This window comes from Anas platyrhynchos, chromosome 17 (genome assembly GCF_047663525.1).
Source record: "Anas platyrhynchos isolate ZD024472 breed Pekin duck chromosome 17, IASCAAS_PekinDuck_T2T, whole genome shotgun sequence".
Classification (NCBI taxonomy): Eukaryota; Metazoa; Chordata; class Aves; order Anseriformes; family Anatidae; genus Anas; species Anas platyrhynchos.
Window position 1 is genome coordinate 731,123 of NC_092603.1, and position 18,347 is coordinate 749,469.

General features: G+C 55.9%; 2 protein-coding genes across 4 annotated transcripts; both read right to left on the reverse strand.

The window, feature by feature from the left end:
• Window positions 1–15: 15 nt before the first annotated feature.
• On the reverse strand, window positions 16–6,297 carry C17H6orf136 (chromosome 17 C6orf136 homolog). 2 transcript variants are annotated; one of them, XM_072024870.1, is made up of 6 exons: window positions 6,081–6,297; window positions 4,032–4,598; window positions 3,131–3,219; window positions 2,859–3,059; window positions 325–394; window positions 16–223 (listed from the first exon to the last, which is right to left on the reverse strand). In XM_072024870.1, exons 1-6 carry the CDS (start codon window positions 6,195–6,197, stop codon window positions 74–76), a joined length of 1,194 nt encoding a protein of 397 aa, XP_071880971.1. In that variant the 5' UTR covers window positions 6,198–6,297; the 3' UTR covers window positions 16–73. The 2 variants fall into 2 exon arrangements, with proteins under 2 accessions (XP_071880971.1, XP_071880972.1); XM_072024871.1 differs by lacking the exon at window positions 4,032–4,598 and having other exon boundaries at window positions 6,081–6,296.
• Window positions 6,298–7,495: 1,198 nt separating this feature from the next.
• On the reverse strand, window positions 7,496–17,750 carry ATAT1 (alpha tubulin acetyltransferase 1). 2 transcript variants are annotated; one of them, XM_072024900.1, is made up of 10 exons: window positions 17,485–17,747; window positions 16,017–16,077; window positions 15,807–15,898; window positions 15,643–15,703; window positions 14,648–14,761; window positions 13,175–13,276; window positions 10,684–10,729; window positions 9,703–9,774; window positions 9,388–9,580; window positions 7,496–7,651 (listed from the first exon to the last, which is right to left on the reverse strand). In XM_072024900.1, the coding sequence occupies exons 1-10, from the start codon at window positions 17,580–17,582 to the stop codon at window positions 7,627–7,629; spliced, it is 864 nt and encodes a 287-aa protein (XP_071881001.1). In that variant the 5' UTR covers window positions 17,583–17,747; the 3' UTR covers window positions 7,496–7,626. The 2 variants fall into 2 exon arrangements, with proteins under 2 accessions (XP_071881001.1, XP_071881002.1); XM_072024901.1 differs by lacking the exon at window positions 9,703–9,774 and having other exon boundaries at window positions 17,485–17,750.
• Window positions 17,751–18,347: the final 597 nt, after the last annotated feature.

Below are 18,347 nucleotides of genomic sequence, written 5' to 3' on the forward strand. Positions count from 1 at the left end.
GTGAAATCCGGAATTTATATATTTTTTTTAATTCTGTACATTAAATTATTTTTTTGGGGTGGGGTGGGGGTCTTCATGCGGCTCCCGGGGGTCCCGAAGCTCCCGGGGGTTTTAGGGTGAGGTTTAGGGCCGGCCCCGACCCCGATTCGGCCACCGCCAGCGCCACGGCGGCGGCCACCAGCAGCTTCTTGGGCTCCGTCACCGCCGGGGGGGCCGGCATCAGCTTTGGGGGGGGGGGCAAAAATTGGGGGAAAAAAAGGGGATTTTGGGACAGGAGGGGCTCGGGGTTGTCCCTGGTGTCCCTTTTTGTCACCGTCCCCTTACCTTGTCCACGCGGTGGCAGCGGATGAGGCCCCGGGAGTCGAGGAAGAAGGTGGAGAAAGCGTCGTAGGATCTGGGGGGGGAATTTTGGGGAGATTTTGTGGGGATTTGGGACATTTTGAGTAAATTTGGGGTGTTTGGGGTGTTGGGGGCAGGGGTTGGGGTCTCAATGCGGGGGGATTTGGGATGTAGGGGGGGGATTTGGGGACATTGGGGAGGGTTTGGGGACATTTTGGGGGGATTTGGGACATTTTGGGGGGATTTGGGGATAATTTGGGGTGTTTGGGGGGGATTGAGGGATAATTGGTGTTTTTGGGGGGGATTTGGGGATAATTTGAGGTATTTGGGGGTAATTTGGGGTGTTTGGGGTGTTGGGGTCTCAATGTGGGGGGTTTGGGGACATTGGGGGGGGTTTGGGGACATTGGGGGGAATTTGGGGACATTTGGGGGGATTTGGGGATAATTTGGGGTCAATTTGGGGTGTTTGGGGTGTTGGGGGCAGGAGTTTGGGGTCTCAATGGGGGGGGTTTGGGGGCGTTTGGGGGGATTTGGGACATTTTGGGGGGATTTGGGGATAATTTCGGGTGTTTGGGGGTGATTTGGGGGTGTTGGGGACATTGGGGGCAGGGGGTTGGGGTCTCAATGTGGGGGGTTTGGGGACATTGGGGGGGATTTGGGGACATTTTGGGGGGGGTTGGGGGTAATTTGGGGTGTTTGGGGGGATTTGGGGATAATTTGGGGTGTTTGGGGGGGATTTGGGGTCAATTTGGGGTGTTCGGGGTGTTTGGGGGTGTTGGGGACATTGGGGGCAGGGGGTTGGGGTCTCAATGTGGGGGGTTTGGGGACATTGGGGGGGATTTGGGGACATTTTGGGGGGGATTTGGGGATAATTTGGGGTCAATTTGGGGTGTAATGGGGCCGTAAGGGGCCAAGAGGTGACAACGGGGACAAAGGGGAACAAAATGGGCTAAAAGGGGGCCAAAATGGGCCAAAAGGAGGGCAAAATGGGTTAAAAGGGGCCAGAAATGGGTCCAAAGGGGGCCAAAACGGGTCCGAAGGGGCCTAAAACGGGGCCAAATTGGGCCATAAGGGGCCAAGAGGTGACAATGGGGACAAAGGGGACCAAAATGGGGCTGAGGGGTTACGAAATGGGATGAAGGGGCACAAAATGGGGAGAAATGGCACAAAATGGGGAGAAAGAGCAACAAAATGGGGACAAAGGGGCAAAAAATGGGTCCAAAGGGGCCCAAAACGGGTCCAAAACGGGTCCAAATGGGGCCATAAGGGGCCAAGAGGTGACAATGGGGACAGAGGGGGACAAAATGGGCCAAAATGGAGAGAAAAGGGGCCAAAATGGGATGAAGGGGCACAAAAATGGGGAGAAATAGGGTCAAAAGGGGGCGAAGATGGACACAAAACGGGGCCAAATGGGCCCAAAACGGGTCCGAAGGGGGCCTCAAACGGGGCCAAGAGGTGACAATGGGGACAAAGGGGAACAAAATGGGGACAGAGGAGAACAAAATGGGGACAAAGGGGTTACAAAATGGGATGAAGGGGAACAAAATGGGCTAAAAGGGGCACAAAATGGGTCCAAAGGGACACAAAATGGGGCTAAAGGGGCACAAAACGGGTCCAAAGGGGTCCGAAACGGGTCCGAATGGGGCCATAAGGAGCCAAAAGGTGACAACGGGGACAAAGGGGAACAAAATGGGGACAAAGGGGAACAAAATGGGACTATGGATGTACAAAATGGGATGAAGGGGCACAAAATGGGGAGAAAGGGGCACAAAATGGGGAGAAAGGGGCCCAAAACGGGTCCAAAGGAGCCCAAAACGGGTCCAAATGGGGCTAAAACGGGTCCAAAACAGGTCCGAATGGGGCCATAAGGGGCCAAGAGGTGACAACGGGGACAAAGGGGACCAAAATGGGGCTGAGGGGTTACAAAATGGGATGAAGGGGCACAAAATGGGGAGAAAGGGGAACAAAATGGGTCAAAAGGGGGCAAAAACGGGCACAAAAGGGGGCCAAACGGGGCCAAAACGGGTCCAAAACGGGTCCAAAGGGGGCCGTAAGGGGCCAAGAGGTGACAACGGGGACAGAGGGGAACAAAATGGGGACAAAGGGGACCAAAATGGGACAGAGGGGTTACAAAATGGGATGAAGGGGCACAAAATGGGGAGAAAGGGGGCGAAAACGGGCACAAAACGGGTCCAAAGGAGCCCAAAACGGGGCCAAAAGGGGCCTAAAACGGGTCCAAATGGGGCCAAAACGGGTCCAAATGGGGCCGTAAGGAGCCAAAAGGTGACAATGGGGACAAAGGGGGACAAAATGGGATTATGGAGGTACAAAATGGGCTAAAAGGGGCCCGAAATGGGTCCAAAGGGGCACAAAATGGGGAGAAAGGGGCAAAAAATGGGTCCAAATGGGGCCAAAACGGGTCTGAAGGGGGCCAAAACGGGTCCAAAACGGGTCCGAATGGGGCCAAGAGGTGACAAGGGTGACAAAGGGGACAAAGGGGACAACGGGGGGGTGCTGACCGCAGCAGCTCGCGTTTGTCCTTGCGGTAGAAGCGCAGGAGGCAGAGGTGGAAGGGGAGCCCGGTGAGGCGCCAGCGGGCGCGGATGCTGCAGTCCTCGGGGTGCTGCGTTAGGGCCAGCACCTCCAGGCGCAGGCTGGCGAAATAACCCCAAGCAGCGACCCTACAGAGGGTGACGGCCACCTGGTACATGGCCCGGCCCCTGTGGGGACAGCAGGAGGTGAGTTTTGGGGTCCCCAAATTATTGGGGGGGTCCCCAGGGGGGGCGCTTACCGGGTGTGGAGGCGCAGGGGGTGGTTGACGAATTCGATGTCCGGGGAGTAGAGGGCGTAGTCGGGGATCTTGAGGAAGAAGTTGGGGAGCTGCCGGGGAAAAAGGGTAAAAATGGGTGGAAAGGGTGAAAAGGGGTAAAAAGGGATGAAAAGGGGCAGAAAAGGGGACGGGGAGGGGATGGGGAGAGAAAAGGGGATAAAAAGGGGATAAAAAGGGGATAAAAAGGGGATAAAAAGGGGATAAAAAGGGGATAAAAAGGGGATAAAAAGGGGATAAAAAGGGGATAAAAAGGGGATAAAAAGGGGATAAAAAGGGGATAAAAAGGGGATAAAAAGGGGATAAAAAGGGGATAAAAAGGGGATAAAAAGGGGATAAAAAGGGGATAAAAAGGGGATAAAAAGGGGATAAAAAGGGGATAAAAAGGGGATAAAAAGGGGATAAAAAGGGGATGGGGACAGAAAAGGGACAAAAAGGGACAGAAAAGGGTCAGAAAGGGGATGGGGACGGAGAGAAAATGGGATGGGGAGAAAAAAGGGATGGGGAGAGACCCTTTATAGAGACCCCCAGGACCCCAAATCCACCCCACCCCCTTTATAGGGACCCCCAGGACCCCAAAACCCTCCTCCCCCTCTTTATAGGGCCACCCAGCACCCCGAAAACCACCCCATCCCCTTTATAGGGCCACCCAACCCCCCTCCCCCCTCTTTATAGGGCCACCCAGAACCCTAAAACCACCCCACCCTCTTTATAGAGACCCCCAGGACCCCAAAATCACCCCATCCCCTTTATAGGGCCACCCAGGACCCCAAAACCCCCCCCAACCCCCCCCCGTACAACCCCAACCCCGAGGGGACCCCAAAACACCCCCAAAAAGGGGGCTTTTGGGGTCGCCCCCGGTTACCTCGTGCCGCAGCTTGTCGTGCATTAGGGCCAGGTGCTCCTCCATACTGGGGTTGGGGCGGCGGGGGGGGGCGGCGGGGGCGAGTAATGGGGCCGGGGGGGCTCGCAGCAGCAGGAGGGGGCCGGTTATGGGGCCAGCACCCGTTATAGGGCCGGGGGGGGCGTTTATAGGGCTGGTTGTGGCATTTATAGGGCCAGAAGTGCTTATAGGGCCGGCGGTAGTTATAGGGCCGGCAGTGGTTATGGGGCTGGCAGCCGTTATGGGGCTGGCAGCACTTATGGGGCCGATTGCCGTGGTTATGGGGCCGGTTGCGGTTATAGGGTCGGAGGTTTTTTTAGGGCTGGAGGTGTTTTTAGGGCTGGAGGTGGTTATAGGGTCGGAGGTGGTTATGGGGCTGTCCCGCACGGCGATGTCGTCCTCCCGGCGGCCGTCCACGGTGGTGATGGCCCCGGCCATGCCCTCCGGTGGGGCCAAGGCTCGGGGTTTGTAGGATTGGGGTGCCCGGGGGGGCGGCGGCGGCGGTGGTGGGGGGGGGAGAAGAGGCAGCAGCCAGCCCCGCGGCAGGTCCTGCGGGAGGGGTGCTGTGGGGCCGGCCCTACAGAGCGTGGGGCTGGCCCTATAGCATGTGGGGTGGCCCTATGGGGTGTGGGGCTGGTCCTATAGGGGTAGGGGTGGCCCTAGAGCTTGTGGGGTGGCCCTATAGGGGTGGGGGGCTGGGCCTAGAGCTTGGGGGGTGGCCCTATAGCTTGTGGGGCGGCTCTAGAGCATGTGGGATGGCCCTATGGGGGTATGTGGCTGGCCCTATAGCTTGTGGGGCGGCCCTATGGGGGTATGGGGCTGGCCCTAGAGCTTGTGGGGCGGCCCTATGGGGGTGTGGGGCTGGCCCTATAGCATGTGGGGTGGCCCTATGGGGTGTGGGGTGGCCCTATAGCATGTGGGGCTGGCCCTACAGAGGTGGGGGGTGGCCCTATAGGGGTGTGGGGTGGCCCTAGAGCATGTGGGGGTGGCCCTATGGGGGTATGGGGCTGGCCCTAGAGCTTGTGGGGTGGCCCTATAGGGGTGGGGGTGGCACTATAGGGGTGTGGGGCTGGCCCTATAGGGGTAGGGGTGGCCCTATGGGGGTGTGGGGCGGCCCTAGAGCATGTGGGGCTGGCCCTATAGGGGTAGGGGTGGCCCTATGGGGGTGTGGGGCGGCCCTAGAGTATGTGGGGCTGGCCCTATAGGGGTGTGGGGCGGCCCTAGAGCTTGTGGGGTGGCCCTATAGGGGTGTGGGGCTGGGCCTAGAGCTTGTGGGATGGCCCTAGAGCATATGGGGCAGCCCTATAGGAATGGGGGACGGCCCTATGGGGGTGTGGGGTGGCCGTACAGCATGTGGGGCTGGCCCTATAGGGGGGTGGGGCAGCCCTAGAGCTTGTGGGGTGGCCCTATAGGGGGGTATGGCGCGGCCCTATAGGGCTGTGGGGCTGCCCCATAGGGGGCTGGAAGTGACCCACAGGGGACTGGGGCTGCTCTATGGGGGTCGGGGCTGCCCTATAGGGGCCAGAACCGCCCCATAGCGGGTGGGGGGAGCCCCATAGGGGGCTGGGGGCTGCCCCATAGGAGACCCCATAGGGGCCGGATCCACCCCTAGGGGCCACCAGGCCCCGCCCCCTCATTTCCATAACCACGCCCACCTCTTCTAATTTGCATAACCCCGCCCCAACCCCATAGAACACCTCAGCACCTCATTTACATAACCCCGCCCACCCAAACAACCCCATTTGCATAACCACGCCCCACTGCACCACCTCATTTACATAACCACGCCCACCCAAGCCACTCAATCTACATAACCACGCCCCCTGCACGACCTCATTTACATAACCACGCCCCACATCGCCTAATTTACATAACCACGCCCCAAACCACCTCATTTACATATCCCCGCCCACCCAAACCGCCCCCAATTTACATAACCACGCCCCAAAACACCCAATTTACATAACCACGCCCCCTAATTTACATAAAATCACCTCAGTTTTGCCCCCCCCATCCCCCCCCTCCCCTCACCTGCGGCCTAGCCCGGTACCGGCGTCGCTGAGGCCCCGGCCGGCTCCAAGAGGAGGCGACCCCGGGCCAGGCGGGCAGGAGGCGGCGTCCGGCGGCGGCGGGGCCGTTTCGGAGCATGGCGGAGCCCCCCCGGCCCCTTCCTCGCCTCACGGCGCCTCAGCGGCCGGCGGGAGCGCACTGCGCATGCGCGGCGCAGGGGGAGGGGGCGCAGTGCGCATGCGCCGCGCAGCCCGGGAAGGTGACCGGGCGGGAAGGGCGGTTGCGCATGCGCAGTAGGAAGATGTCGGGAAATGGGACCGAGTGCGCATGCGCAGTGCGGGTAATTCATTCGCTTGGCGCAGGGGGGCGGGGCTTGATGATTGGCAGCGCGGAGTGGGCGTGGTTTAAATGGAAGGGGGCGTGGTCTCTACGCGGATTGGTGGGTGTTAGCAAAGGGGGCGTGGTGAATCGCGGCCCCGCCCCCAAGTGGTGACGTCACGGCGCGCCCGGAGGAAAGCGCGGGAAACGAAAGAAAAGCGCGGGAAACGAAAGAAAAAGCGCGGGTTTATTGAAACGGTACCAAAAGGGGGGGGGGCGGCACCCATGGGTGCTGGGGGGGGAGGGGGAGCACCCACAGGGTGGGGAGGGGCACCCATGGGTGCTGGGGGGCGGGGGTGGCACCCACGGGGTTGGGTTTTGGCAGTTATGGGGTTGGGAGGGGCACCCATGGGTGCTGGGGGGTGGGGACAGGCACCCACAGGGTGGGGAGGGGCACCCATGGGTGCTGGGGGGCGAAGAGGAGTACCCACAGGGTGGGGAGGGGCACCCATGGGTGCTGGGGGGCAGGGACAGGCACCCACAGGGCATGGGGAGGCACCCACGGGGTGGGGAGGGGCACCCATGGGTGCTGGGGGGTGGGGGTGACACCCACAGGGTTGGGTTTTGGCACCTATGGGGCTGGGAGGGGCACCCATGGGTGCTGGGGGGCGGGGGTGGCACCCACAGGGTTGGGTTTTGGCACCTATGGGGCTGGGAGGGGCACCCATGGGTGCTGGGGGGCGGGGACAGGCACCTATGGGGCAGGGACAGGCACCCACAGGGTGGGGGAGGGCACCCATGGGGTGGGGAGGGGCACCCATGGGTGCTGGGGGGCACGGGTGGCACCCACAGGGTTGGGTTTTGGCAGTTATGGGACTGGGAAGGGCACCCATGGGTGCTGGGGCACTGGGACAGGCACCCATAGGGTGGGGAGAGGCACCTATGGGGTGGGGAGGGGCACCCATGGGTGCTGGGGGGGGAGGGGAGGCACCCACAGGGCAAGGGGAGGCACCCATAGGGTGGGGAGGGGCACCCATGGGTGCTGGGGGGGGAGGACGAGCACCCACGGGGCAGGGAAAGGCACCCCCAAAATTTATGGGGCAGGGCCAGGCACCCATGGGTGCTGGGGGGTGGGGATGGGCACCCACGGGGGGGCGAGCACCCATGGGGGGCCATGGGGGGGACCAGACCCCCCAGGGCCCCCCCCAAATCCCCTCTCTGTGGGGTCGGGGGGGATCCGTGATCGGGGTCAGCGGCCGGCCCGGCCGAGGGAGCTGTGGGGAGAGGGGGGAAATGAGGTAAAAAAGCCCCAAATCCATAAAAAAGCCCAAAACCCATAAAAAATCCCAAAACCCAATAAAAAATCCCCAAACCCAATAAAAAATCCCCAAACCCAATAAAAAATCCCAAAATTCAGGAAAGAAAAATCAAAACGTAACAAAAAGGGCCCAAAACCCCAATAAAAGAGCCCAAACCCAATAAAAGACCCCAAACCCCAATAAATAAAACCCAATAAAAGACCCCAAAACACAACAGAAAACCCCAAACCCCAATAAAAGAGCCCCAAACCCCAAAAAAGAGCCCAAACCCCAATAAAAAGACCCCAAACCCAATAAAAGTGCCCAAAACCCCAATAAAAATCCCCAAGCCCCAATAAAAGACCCCAAACCCATTAAAAAACCACAAACCCCAAAAAATAAAACCCAATAAAAGACCCCAAAACACAACAGAGAACCCCAAAGCCCAATAAAAGACCCCCAAATCCAATAAAACCCGAAACCCAATAAAAAAAATCCCATAAAAGACTCCACAACCCAATAATAAACACCGAGAACCCAATGGAAGACCCCAAAACCCAATAAAAACCCAATGAGAGACCCCAAAACCCAACAAGAGACCCCAAAACCCAATAATAAACACCAAGAACCCAATGAAAGACCCCAAAACCCCATGAGAGACCCAAAAACCCAATGAAAAAAACACTAAAACCCAACAAGAGACCCCAAAACCCAAGGAGAGACCCAAAAACCCAACAAGAGACCCCAAAACCCTACAAAAGAAACAGTAAAACCCAACGAGAGACCCCAAAACCCAACAAGAGACCCCAAAACCCAACGAGAGACCCCAAAACCCAACAAGAGACCCCAAAACCCAACGAGAGACCCCAAAACCCAAGGAGAGACCCCAAAAACCCAACAAGAGACCCAAAACCCAACAACAGACCCAAAAACCCAACGAGAGACCCCAAAACCCAATGAGAGACCCCAAAACCCATTGGAAAAAACACTAAAACACAACGAGAGACCCCAAAACCCAAGGAGAGACCCCAAAACCCAATGAGAGACCCAAAAACCCAACAAGAGACCCCAAAACCCTACAAAAGAAACGGTAAAACCCAACGAGAGACCCCAAAACCCAACGAGAGACCCAAAAACCCAACAAGAGACCCCAAAACCCAACGAGAGACCCCAAAACCCAATGAAAAAAACACTAAAACCCAACGAGAGACCCCAAAACCCAATGAGACACCAAAAACCCAACGAGAGACCCCAAAACCCAACAAGAGACCCCAAAACCCAACGAGAGACCCCAAAAACCCAACAAGAGACCCCAAAACCCAACGAGAGACCCCAAAACCCAATGAAAGAAATAGTAAAACCCAACGAGAGACCCCAAAACCCAACGAGTGACCCCAAAACTCAACGAGCGACCCCAAAACCCAACAAGAGACCCCAAAACCCAACGAGAGAACCCAAAACCCTATAAAGGCAACCCAAAACCCTATAAAACGCCCCCCAAACCCAATAAAAGACCCCCAAACGCAACGAAAAAACACTAAAACCTAACGAGCGACCCCAAAACCCAATGAGAGACCCAAAACCCTATAAAGGCAACCCAAAACCCTATAAAACGCCCCCAAAACCCAATAAAAGACCCCCAAAACCCAACAAAAGACCCCAAAACCCAACAAAACGCCCCCAAAACCCCATTAAACCCCCCCAAAACTCGCCTGGCGCGGCGCTGCCGCTCGCCCTCGCCCCCCCCGTTGAGGGTCCTTATGGGGTCGGCGCCGTCCGACCCCGTAGGGCGCCGCGGACCCCGTTCGGCCAGGAAGGGGCGGAGGCTGCCCCGTACCGGGGACCCCCCCGCGCGCCCCGTTGTCAGGTTGAAGGGCCAGGGGGGCTCCGCTTCTTCCCTTAAAACTACGGGGCGACCCCATAAAATAATGGGGTGGGGGTGTGGGGACGGGAAATCCACCCCCCGGCCCCGTTATGGGGTCGTGTTTTGGGTTTTTTGGGCACCCCCCCAATATCCCGCGCCTTACAGTCGCGCTCCGGTAAGGAGTAGGGTTTGATCTCCTCCTCCGGGCGTTTTTGGGGTGGGCGGCGCTGGGGGGCTGTAAGGGGGGGGGGTTATAGGGTGGGGGTGCCCCTATAACCCCTCTAAGTCCCCTATAAGCCCCCTAAAGCCCCTAAATGCCCCTAAATCTCCTAAATCCCCCATAACTCCCCTAAATGCCCCTAAATCTCCTACAACCCCATAAATCCCCTACAACTCCCTAAATCCCCATAAGTCTCCTACGACCCCCTAAATCCTCAAAAATCCCATAAATCCCCTACAACTACCCTAAATCTCCTATAAGCCCCTATAACCCCCCTAAATCCCCTATAACCCCCTAAATCCCCTACAACCCCCAAAATCCCCTAAACACCCCTAAATCCCCTACAACTCCCTATAACCTCCTAAATCCCCTAAATGCCCCTAAATCCCCTATAATGCCCCTAAATCCCCTACAACCTCCTTAAATCCCCCTAAATCCCCTACAATGCCCCTAAATCCCCCTAAATCCCTTACAACCCTCCCAATCCCCTATAACCCCCCTAAATCCCCTAAGCCCCCCAAAACCCCCCTAAACACCCTACAACCTCCCTAAATCCCCTACAATCCCCTATAACCTCCCCTAAATCCCCTAAATCCCCCATAACCCCCCTAAATCCCCTACAACCTCCCTAAATCCCCCATAACCCCCCTAAATCCCCTACAACCTCCCTAAATCCCCCATAACCCCCTAAATCCCCTATACCCCCCTAAATCCCCCATAACCCCCCTAAATCCCCTAAGACCCCCAAACCCCCCTAAATCCCCTACAACCTCCCAAAATCCCCTATAACCCCCTAAATCCCCTATAACCTCCCAAATCCCCTATAACCTCCTAAATCCTCTAAATCCCCTATAACCCCCTAAATCCCCTATAACCCCCTAAATCCCCCAAAACCCCATAAATCCCCTAAATCCCCCCGCTCACCGGGCCGGTTGCTGAAGAAGCCCTCAAAGATGACGAAATTGTTCACCTAAAAGGGAAAAAGGGGGCGATCCCAAAAAATTAATAGGGTTTTCCTCCACCCCCGGTGTCATTTCAGAGCTCTGCACCCCCATGGGGCAGATTTTGGGGTGTTTACCCCCAAAAAACAACCGTGAGGGGTCTTTTTGGGGTTTGGGAACATATGGGGGCAAAGTTTGGGGTTTTTTGCCTCGTTTTGGGGTCGACCCTATAAAGGAGGGCAAATCTCAGAGGAGTTTCCCCCCCATGGGGTCAAATCTTGGGGCATTTTCCCTCTTTTTGGGGCAAAATTTGGAATTGTTTGCCTCTTTTTGGGTCATTTTCAGGGATTTTTAGGGTGTGAGGCCACGTTTTGGTGCTTTTTGGGTCATTTTCAGGGTTTTTTGGGGTGTGAGGCCATGCTTTGGGGCTTTTTGGGTCATTTTCTGGGCTTTTGGGGTCATTTTCTGGGCTTTTTGAGTCATTTTCTGTTTTTTTGGGGGTGTGAGGCCACACTTTGGGGCTTTTTGGGGCATTTTCTGGGCTTTTGGGGTCATTTTCTGGGCTTTTTGGGGCATTTTCTGGGCTTTTTGGGGTGTGAGGCCATGCTTTGGGGCTTTTTGGGTCATTTTCTGGGATTTTGGGGTCATTTTCTGGGATTTTTGGGTCATTTTCTGGGCTTTTTGGGATGTGAGGCCACGCTTTTGGGGTCTTTTTGGGGTAAATCCTATAACTTTACCTAAAATAAACGAAACTTTGAAGCCATTTATTCTTCTTTGGGGTGTTATTTGGGACCAATAACTCTTTTTAGGGCAAAATTTGGAGGCGTTTGCCCCTTTTTGGGTCATTTTCAGGGATTTTTGGGGATGTGAGACCACACTTTGGGGCTTTTGGGGGCATTTTCTGGGCTTTTTGGGGTGTGAGGCCACGCTTTTGGGGCTTTTTGGGGCATTTTCTGGGATTTTCGGGGGTGTGAGGCCACGCTTTGGGGCTTTTTGGGTCATTTTCTGGGCTTTTTGGGTCATTTTCTGGGCTTTTGGGGTCATTTTCTGGGATTTTTGGGTCATTTTCTGGGCTTTTGGGGTCATTTTCTGGGCTTTTGGGGTCATTTCCTGGTCTTTTTGGGATGTGAGGCCACGCTTTTGTTTTTTTTGGGGGTAAATCCTATAACTTTACCTAAAATAAATGAAACTTTGAAGCCATTGGGGTGTTATTTGGGACCAATAACTCTTTCTAGGGCACAATTTTGAGGCGTTTACCCCTTTTTGGGTCATTTTCAGGGCTTTTTGGGATGTGAGACCACACTTTGGGGGCTTTTGGGGGCATTTTCTGGGCTTTTTGGGTCATTTTCTGGGATTTTCGGGGGTGTGAGGCCACACTTTTGGGGCTTTTTGGGGCATTTTCTGGGCTTTTTGGGATGTGAGGCCATGCTTTGGGGCTTTTTGGGTCATTTTCTGGGCTTTTGGGGTCATTTTCTGGGCTTTTTGGGTCATTTTCTGGGCTTTTTGGGGTGTGAGGCCATGCTTTGGGGCTTTTGGGGTCATTTTCTGGGCTTTTTGGGTCATTTTCTGGGCTTTTTGGGTCATTTTCTGGGATTTTTGGGATGTGAGGCCACGCTTTTGGGGTCTTTTTGGGGTAAATCCTATAACTTTACCTAAAATAAACGAAACTTTGAAGCCATTTATTCTTCTTTGGGGTGTTATTTGGGACCAATAACTCTTTTTTAGGGCAAAATTTGGAGGCATTTGCCCCTTTTTGGGTCATTTTCTGGGCTTTTTGGGGTGTGAGGCCACGCTTTGGGGCTTTTTGGGGCATTTTCTGGGCTTTTGGGGTCATTTTCTGGGATTTTTGGGTCATTTTCTGTGCTTTTTGGGTCATTTTCTGGGCTTTTTGGGGTGTGAGGCCATGCTTTGGGGCTTTTTGGGTCATTTTCTGGGCTTTTTGGGTCATTTTCTGGGCTTTTTGGGGTGTGAGGCCACGCTTTGGGGCTTTTTGGGTCATTTTCTGGGATTTTTGGGTCATTTTCTGGGCTTTTTGGGTCATTTTCTGGGATTTTTGGGTCATTTTCTGGGATTTTTGGGATGTGAGACCACACTTTTGGGGTCTTTTTGGGGTAAATCCTATAACTTTACCTAAAATAAATGAAACTTTGAAGCCATTTATTCTTCTTTGGGGTGTTATTTGGGACCAGTAACTCTTTTTAGGGCAAAATTTGGAGGCGTTTGCCCCTTTTTGGGTCTTTTTCAGAGATTTTTGGGATATGAGACCACACTTTTGGGATTTTTTGGGGTAAATCCTATAACTTCACCTAAAAAAAACAAAACTTTGAAGCCGTTTGCTGCTCTCTGGGTCATTTTTCGGGACAAAAACCCCCTGGGAAAAGCTCTTGGGGACGGGAAAAACCCCAAAAATTTTACGGAGGGGGGTCGGGGACCCTAAAAAGGTTTTTGGGGTGGGGGCCGACCCCAAAACTCACCTGTGGGATGGGGTGGCAGAGCCCGTAGTGCTTGCGGAGGAAGGCCAGCAGCTTCTCCGAGGGGCGGTCGACGGCCAAGCGCCACGGCTCCATCCGCTCGCTCTGGGGGGGGGGGGGGGACAATTTTGGGACCCCCCCGGGACATTTTGGGACCCCCCGGGTCTTTTTGGGACCCCCCCCGGGTCATTTTTGCCCCCCCCCCCCGGTCATTTTAGGGCTTTTTGGGTCACTTTTGGGTCCCCCCCCGGTCATTTTTAGCCCCCCCAGGGTCATTTTGAGTCCCATGGGGTCATTTTTGGGGTCCCCTGGGTCATTTTTACCCCCCCCGAATTTATTTTTGCCCCCCCCAGATTTATTTTTACCCCCCCCAGCTCATTTTAACCCCCCCTGGGATCATTTTAGCCCCCCTGGGGTCACTTTTAACCCCATTTGGGTCATTTTACGCCCCCCCAGGGCCATTTTTACCCCCCCCAAAATTAATTTTTGCCCCCCCCCAAATTTATTTTTGCCCCCCCCAGATTTATTTTTACCCCCCCCAGCTCATTTTAACCCCCCCGGGATCATTTTAGCCCCCCTGGGGTCACTTTTAACCCCATTTGGGTCATTTTATGCCCCCCCAGGGCCATTTTTCCCCCCCCAAAATTTATTTTTGCCCCCCCCAAATTTATTTTTACCCCCCCCAGATTTATTTTTGCCCCCCCAGATTCATTTTTGCCCCCCCCCGGGGTAATTTTGGACCCCTTTTGGTCACTTTTAACCCCATTTGGGTCATTTTACGCCCCCCCAGGGCCATTTTTACCCCCCCAAAATTTATTTTTGCCCCCCCCCCAGATTAATTTTTGCCCCCCCCAGATTCATTTTTACCCCCCCCAGATTCATTTTTGCCCCCCCCGGGGTCATTTTTGCCCCCCCCGGGTCATTTTTAGCCCCTTTTAATCACTTTTAACTCACTTTTAACCCCATTTGGGTCATTTTACAGCCCCCCAGGGCCATTTTTCCCCCCCCAAAATTCATTTTTGCCCCCCCCAGATTTATTTTTGCCCCCCCCAGATTAATTTTTGCCCCCCCCAGATTAATTTTTGCCCCCCCAAAATTTATTTTTGCCCCCCCCAGGTCATTTTTAGCCCCCGTGGGGTCATTTTTGACTCACTTTTAACCCCATTTGGGTCATTTTACGCCCCCCCAGGGCCATTTTTCCCCCCCAAAAATTTATTTTTGCCCCCCCCAAATTTATTTTTGCCCCCCCAGATTTATTTTTGCCCCCCCCAGATTAATTTTTGCCCCCCCAAAATTTATTTTTGCCCCCCCCAGGTCATTTTTAGCCCCCGTGGGGTCATTTTTGACTCACTTTTAACCCCATTTGGGTCATTTTACGCCCCCCCAGGGCCATTTTACCCCCCCCAAAATTTATTTTTGCCCCCCCCAAATTTATTTTTGCCCCCCCCCGAATTATTTTTGCCCCCCCCCGGGCACCTTCAGCATGTGCTGGAACAGCTCCCGGCCGTAGCCGTGCCTCTGCAGGGACTCGTGGACGTAGAAGTCGAGGACGCAGAGCGGCTCCGCCTCGTTGTGCGCCCCGCTGTGATCCTGGGGGGGGCACAAAAAATTTGGGGGGGGGTCAAAAAAATTTGGGGGGGGTCACAACAATTTGGGGGGGAAAACAAACATTTGGGGGGGCACAATAATTTGGGGGTGGCACAATAATTTGGGGGGGGCACAACAATTTGGGGGGGTCACAAACATTTGGGGGGGTCACAACAATTTGGGGGGGGCACAAATATTTGGGGGGGTCACAACAATTTTGGGGGGGCACAAACACTTGGGGGGGCACAAACATTTGGGGGGGGGCACAAATATTTGGGGGGGCACAAACATTTGGGGGGGGCACAAACATTTGGGAGGGCACAAAAATTTGGGAGGGATCACAACAATTGGGGGGGTCAAAAAAATTTGGGGGGGGCACAACCATTTGGGGGCGGCACAACAATTTGGGGGGGGTCACAAAATTTTGGGGGGGGGCACAACAATTTGGGGGGGGCACAAACATTTTGGGGGGGCACAAACATTTGGGGGGGGTCACAACAATTGGGGGGGGTCACAACAATTGGGGGGGGTCAAAAACATTTGGGGGGGTCAAAAAAATTTTGGGGGGGGCACAACAATTTGGGGGGTCACAAAAATTTGGGGGGGGCACAAAAATTTGGGGGGGCACAAACATTTGGGGGGGGCACAAACATTTGGGGGGGCACAACAATTTTGGGGGGTCACAACAATTTGGGGGGGGCACAAACATTTGGGGGGGTCACAACAATTTGGGGGGGTCACAACAATTTGGGGGGGGGGCACAAACATTTGGGGGGGCACAAACATTTGGGGGGGTCACAAAAATTTGGGGGGGGCACAACAATTTGGGGGGGGTCACAAAAATTTGGGGGGGTCCCAAAATTTGGGGGGGGGTCCCAACTCACCAGCAGGAAGAGTTTCTTGTAGCCCACCTTGAGGAACCCGATCACCGCCGCTTTGCTGCTCCTGGGGGGGGCCAAAAAAAATTTGGGGGGGTCCCAAAAAATTTGGGGGGGTCCCAAAAAAATTTGGGGGGGTCCCAAAAAAAATTTGGGGGGGTCCCACTCACCCCCCCCCCTCGGCGCCCCGCAGGATGTAGAGGACGTGGCGGTTGCTCTCCATCCGCGCCGCGCTGGTGACGGGGGCCGGCAGCCCCTGAGCCTGGGGGGGGGCAAAAAAATTAAAATTTGGGGTGAAAAAATGAAAAATTGGACAAAAAATTGAAAATGAGCCGATTCGGGCTTTTTTTGACCTAAAAATTTGGGGTTTTTTTGCCTACCTTGGCGGAGGCTTTGCCCAGCTCGTCGATCAGCGTCCGCAGCTGCTGCTCCAGGTCCCCCCTGTGGGGGGGGTTAATGGGTGGCCCCTCCCAGTATGGACTGGGATGATACTGGGAGCCTCCATCCTTCCCAGTATGGACTGGGGGAGGTCAATGGGACTCCAGTATTCCCAGTATGTACTGGGGAGGGGTAATGGGAGCCTTCATCTTTCCCAGTATGTACTGGGGAGGGGTACTGGGGCCTCCGTCCTTCCCAGTATGTACTGGGATGATACTGGGATGATACTGGGATGAGGCCATTTGGCTTCCATCTTTCCCAGCATGTACTGGGGGAGGTCAATGGGCCTCCATCTTTCCCAGTATGTACTGGGGAGGGGTAATGGGGCCTCCATCCTTCCCAGTATGTACTGGGGGAGGTCAATGGGCCTCCAGTATTCCCAGTATGTACTGGGGAGGGGTAATGGGGGCCTCTGTCTTTCCCAGTATGTACTGGGATGAGGTCAATGGGCCTCCAGTATTCCCAGTATGTACTGGGGAGGGGTAATAGGGCCTCCATTATTCCCAGTATGTACTGGGATGATACTGGGATGAGGCCAGTTGGCCTCCATCCTTCCCAGTATGCACTGGGGAAGGCTAATGGGGCCTCCATTATTCCTAGTATGAACTGGGATGATACTGGGATGAGGCCAGTGGGCCTCCATCCTTCCCAGTATGTACTGGGATGAGCTCAGTGGGCCTCCAGTATTCCCAGTATGCACTGGGGAGGGGTAATGGGGCCTCCAGTATTCCCAGTATGTACTGGGAAGGGGTAATGGGGCCTTCATCCTTCCCAGTATGTACTGGGATGATACTGGGATGAGGCCAGTGGGCCTCCATTATTCCCAGTATGTACTGGGGGAGGTCAATGTGCCTTTATTATTCCCAGTATGTACTGGGGAGGGGTAACGGGGGCTTCTGTCTTTCCCAGTCTGTACTGGGATGATACTGGGATGAGGCCAGTGGGCCTCCATCCTTCCCAGTATGTACTGGGATGAGCTCAGTGGGCCTCCAGTATTCCCAGTATGCACTGGGGAGGGGTAATGGGGCCTCCAGTATTCCCAGTATGTACTGGGATGAGGCCAGTTGGCCTCCATCCTTCCCAGTATGTACTGGGGATGGGTAATGGGGGCCTCCATCCTTCCCAGTATGTACTGGGATGAGGTCAATGGGCCTCCATTATTCCCAGTATGTACTGGGGAGGGGTAATGGGGCCTCCATCCTTCCCAGTATGAACTGGGATGATACTGGGATGAGCCCAGTTGGCCTCCACCCATCCCACAATGCACCGGGGCTCGCCCCACCCTTCCCAGCATGCCCCGCGCCCCCTCCCGTTACCCTCCCCCCCCCCCTTTTTTATTTTTTTCCCAGCATGCACCGGGGCGGGCCTAGCCCAGGCCCGAGCCTGAGGCCTAGGCCCGCGGCCCGGTACCGGTGGGCGGGCCCTCGGCGCCCGTTGGGCCGCAGGTGCTGGTCCACCACGGAGACTCGCTCGCCCAGCACGGCCGCCACGTCGAACGGGAACTCCATGGCCCCGTTATCGGTGCCGCCGCAGGGCCCGGCCTGGCCCCGGGCCTCGTCGGTGCCGCCGCCGCCGCCAGGCCCAGGCCCGGCCCTTAGCAACCGCCCTTAGCAACAGGCCACGCCCCTCCCGGAGCCGCCTGGCCAATCACAGGGCGTCCTTTGCATGGCAGGCCACGCCCCTTAGCAACCAAACCCCGCCCCTTAGCAACGCCTTAGCAACAAGCCCCGCCCCTTAGCAACCAGCTCAATCCCTATTGGACCTTTACCAATAAACCCCGCCCCCTAGCAACCAAACCCCGCCCCTTAGCAACCATCCTGGACCCCTATTAGCCCTGTACCACTAAGCCCCGCCCCTTAGCAACCATCCTGGACCCCTATTGGCCCTTTACCAATAAGCCCCGCCCCTTAGCAACCATCCCTGGACCCCTATTGGCCCTTTACCACTAAGCCCCGCCCCTTAGCAACCACCTCCGGACCCCTTAGCAGCCCTGTACCACTAAGCCCCGCCCCCTAGCAACCCCTTAGCAACAAGCCCCGCCCCTCGCAACCTCCCCACCAATCCCCGCCCTCCACCAACCCCTCCCACCCAATCCCCGCCCCTTAGCAACCCCTCCACCAATCCCCGCCCCTTAGCAACCATTTATTAACCAATCCCCGCCCCTCGCTGCAAGCCCCGCCCCTTAGCATCCCCTCCACCAATCCCCGCCCCTTAGCAACCATTTATTAACCAATCCCCGCCCTTCGCGGCAAGCCCCGCCCCTTAGCAACCCC

Bases quoted from the DNA above. Each gene is read 5' to 3' on its own strand.
- C17H6orf136 (XM_072024870.1), bottom strand. From the start codon at position 6,197: ATGCTCCGAAACGGCCCCGCCGCCGCCGGACGCCGCCTCCTGCCCGCC. The intron at 4,599-6,080 runs GTGAGGGGAGGG...CCCCTCCCGCAG, and splicing joins GGTACCGGGCTAGGCCGCAG to GACCTGCCGCGGGGCTGGCT. The intron at 3,220-4,031 runs GTAACCGGGGGC...TTTCCCCGGCAG, and splicing joins ACGACAAGCTGCGGCACGAG to CTCCCCAACTTCTTCCTCAA.
- ATAT1 (XM_072024900.1), bottom strand. From the start codon at position 17,582: ATGGAGTTCCCGTTCGACGTGGCGGCCGTGCTGGGCGAGCGAGTCTCC. The intron at 16,078-17,484 runs GTACCGGGCCGC...CCCCCCCCACAG, and splicing joins CGCCGAGGGCCCGCCCACCG to GGGGGACCTGGAGCAGCAGC. The intron at 13,277-14,647 runs GTGCCCGGGGGG...CCCCCCCCCCAG, and splicing joins TGTTCCAGCACATGCTGAAG to AGCGAGCGGATGGAGCCGTG.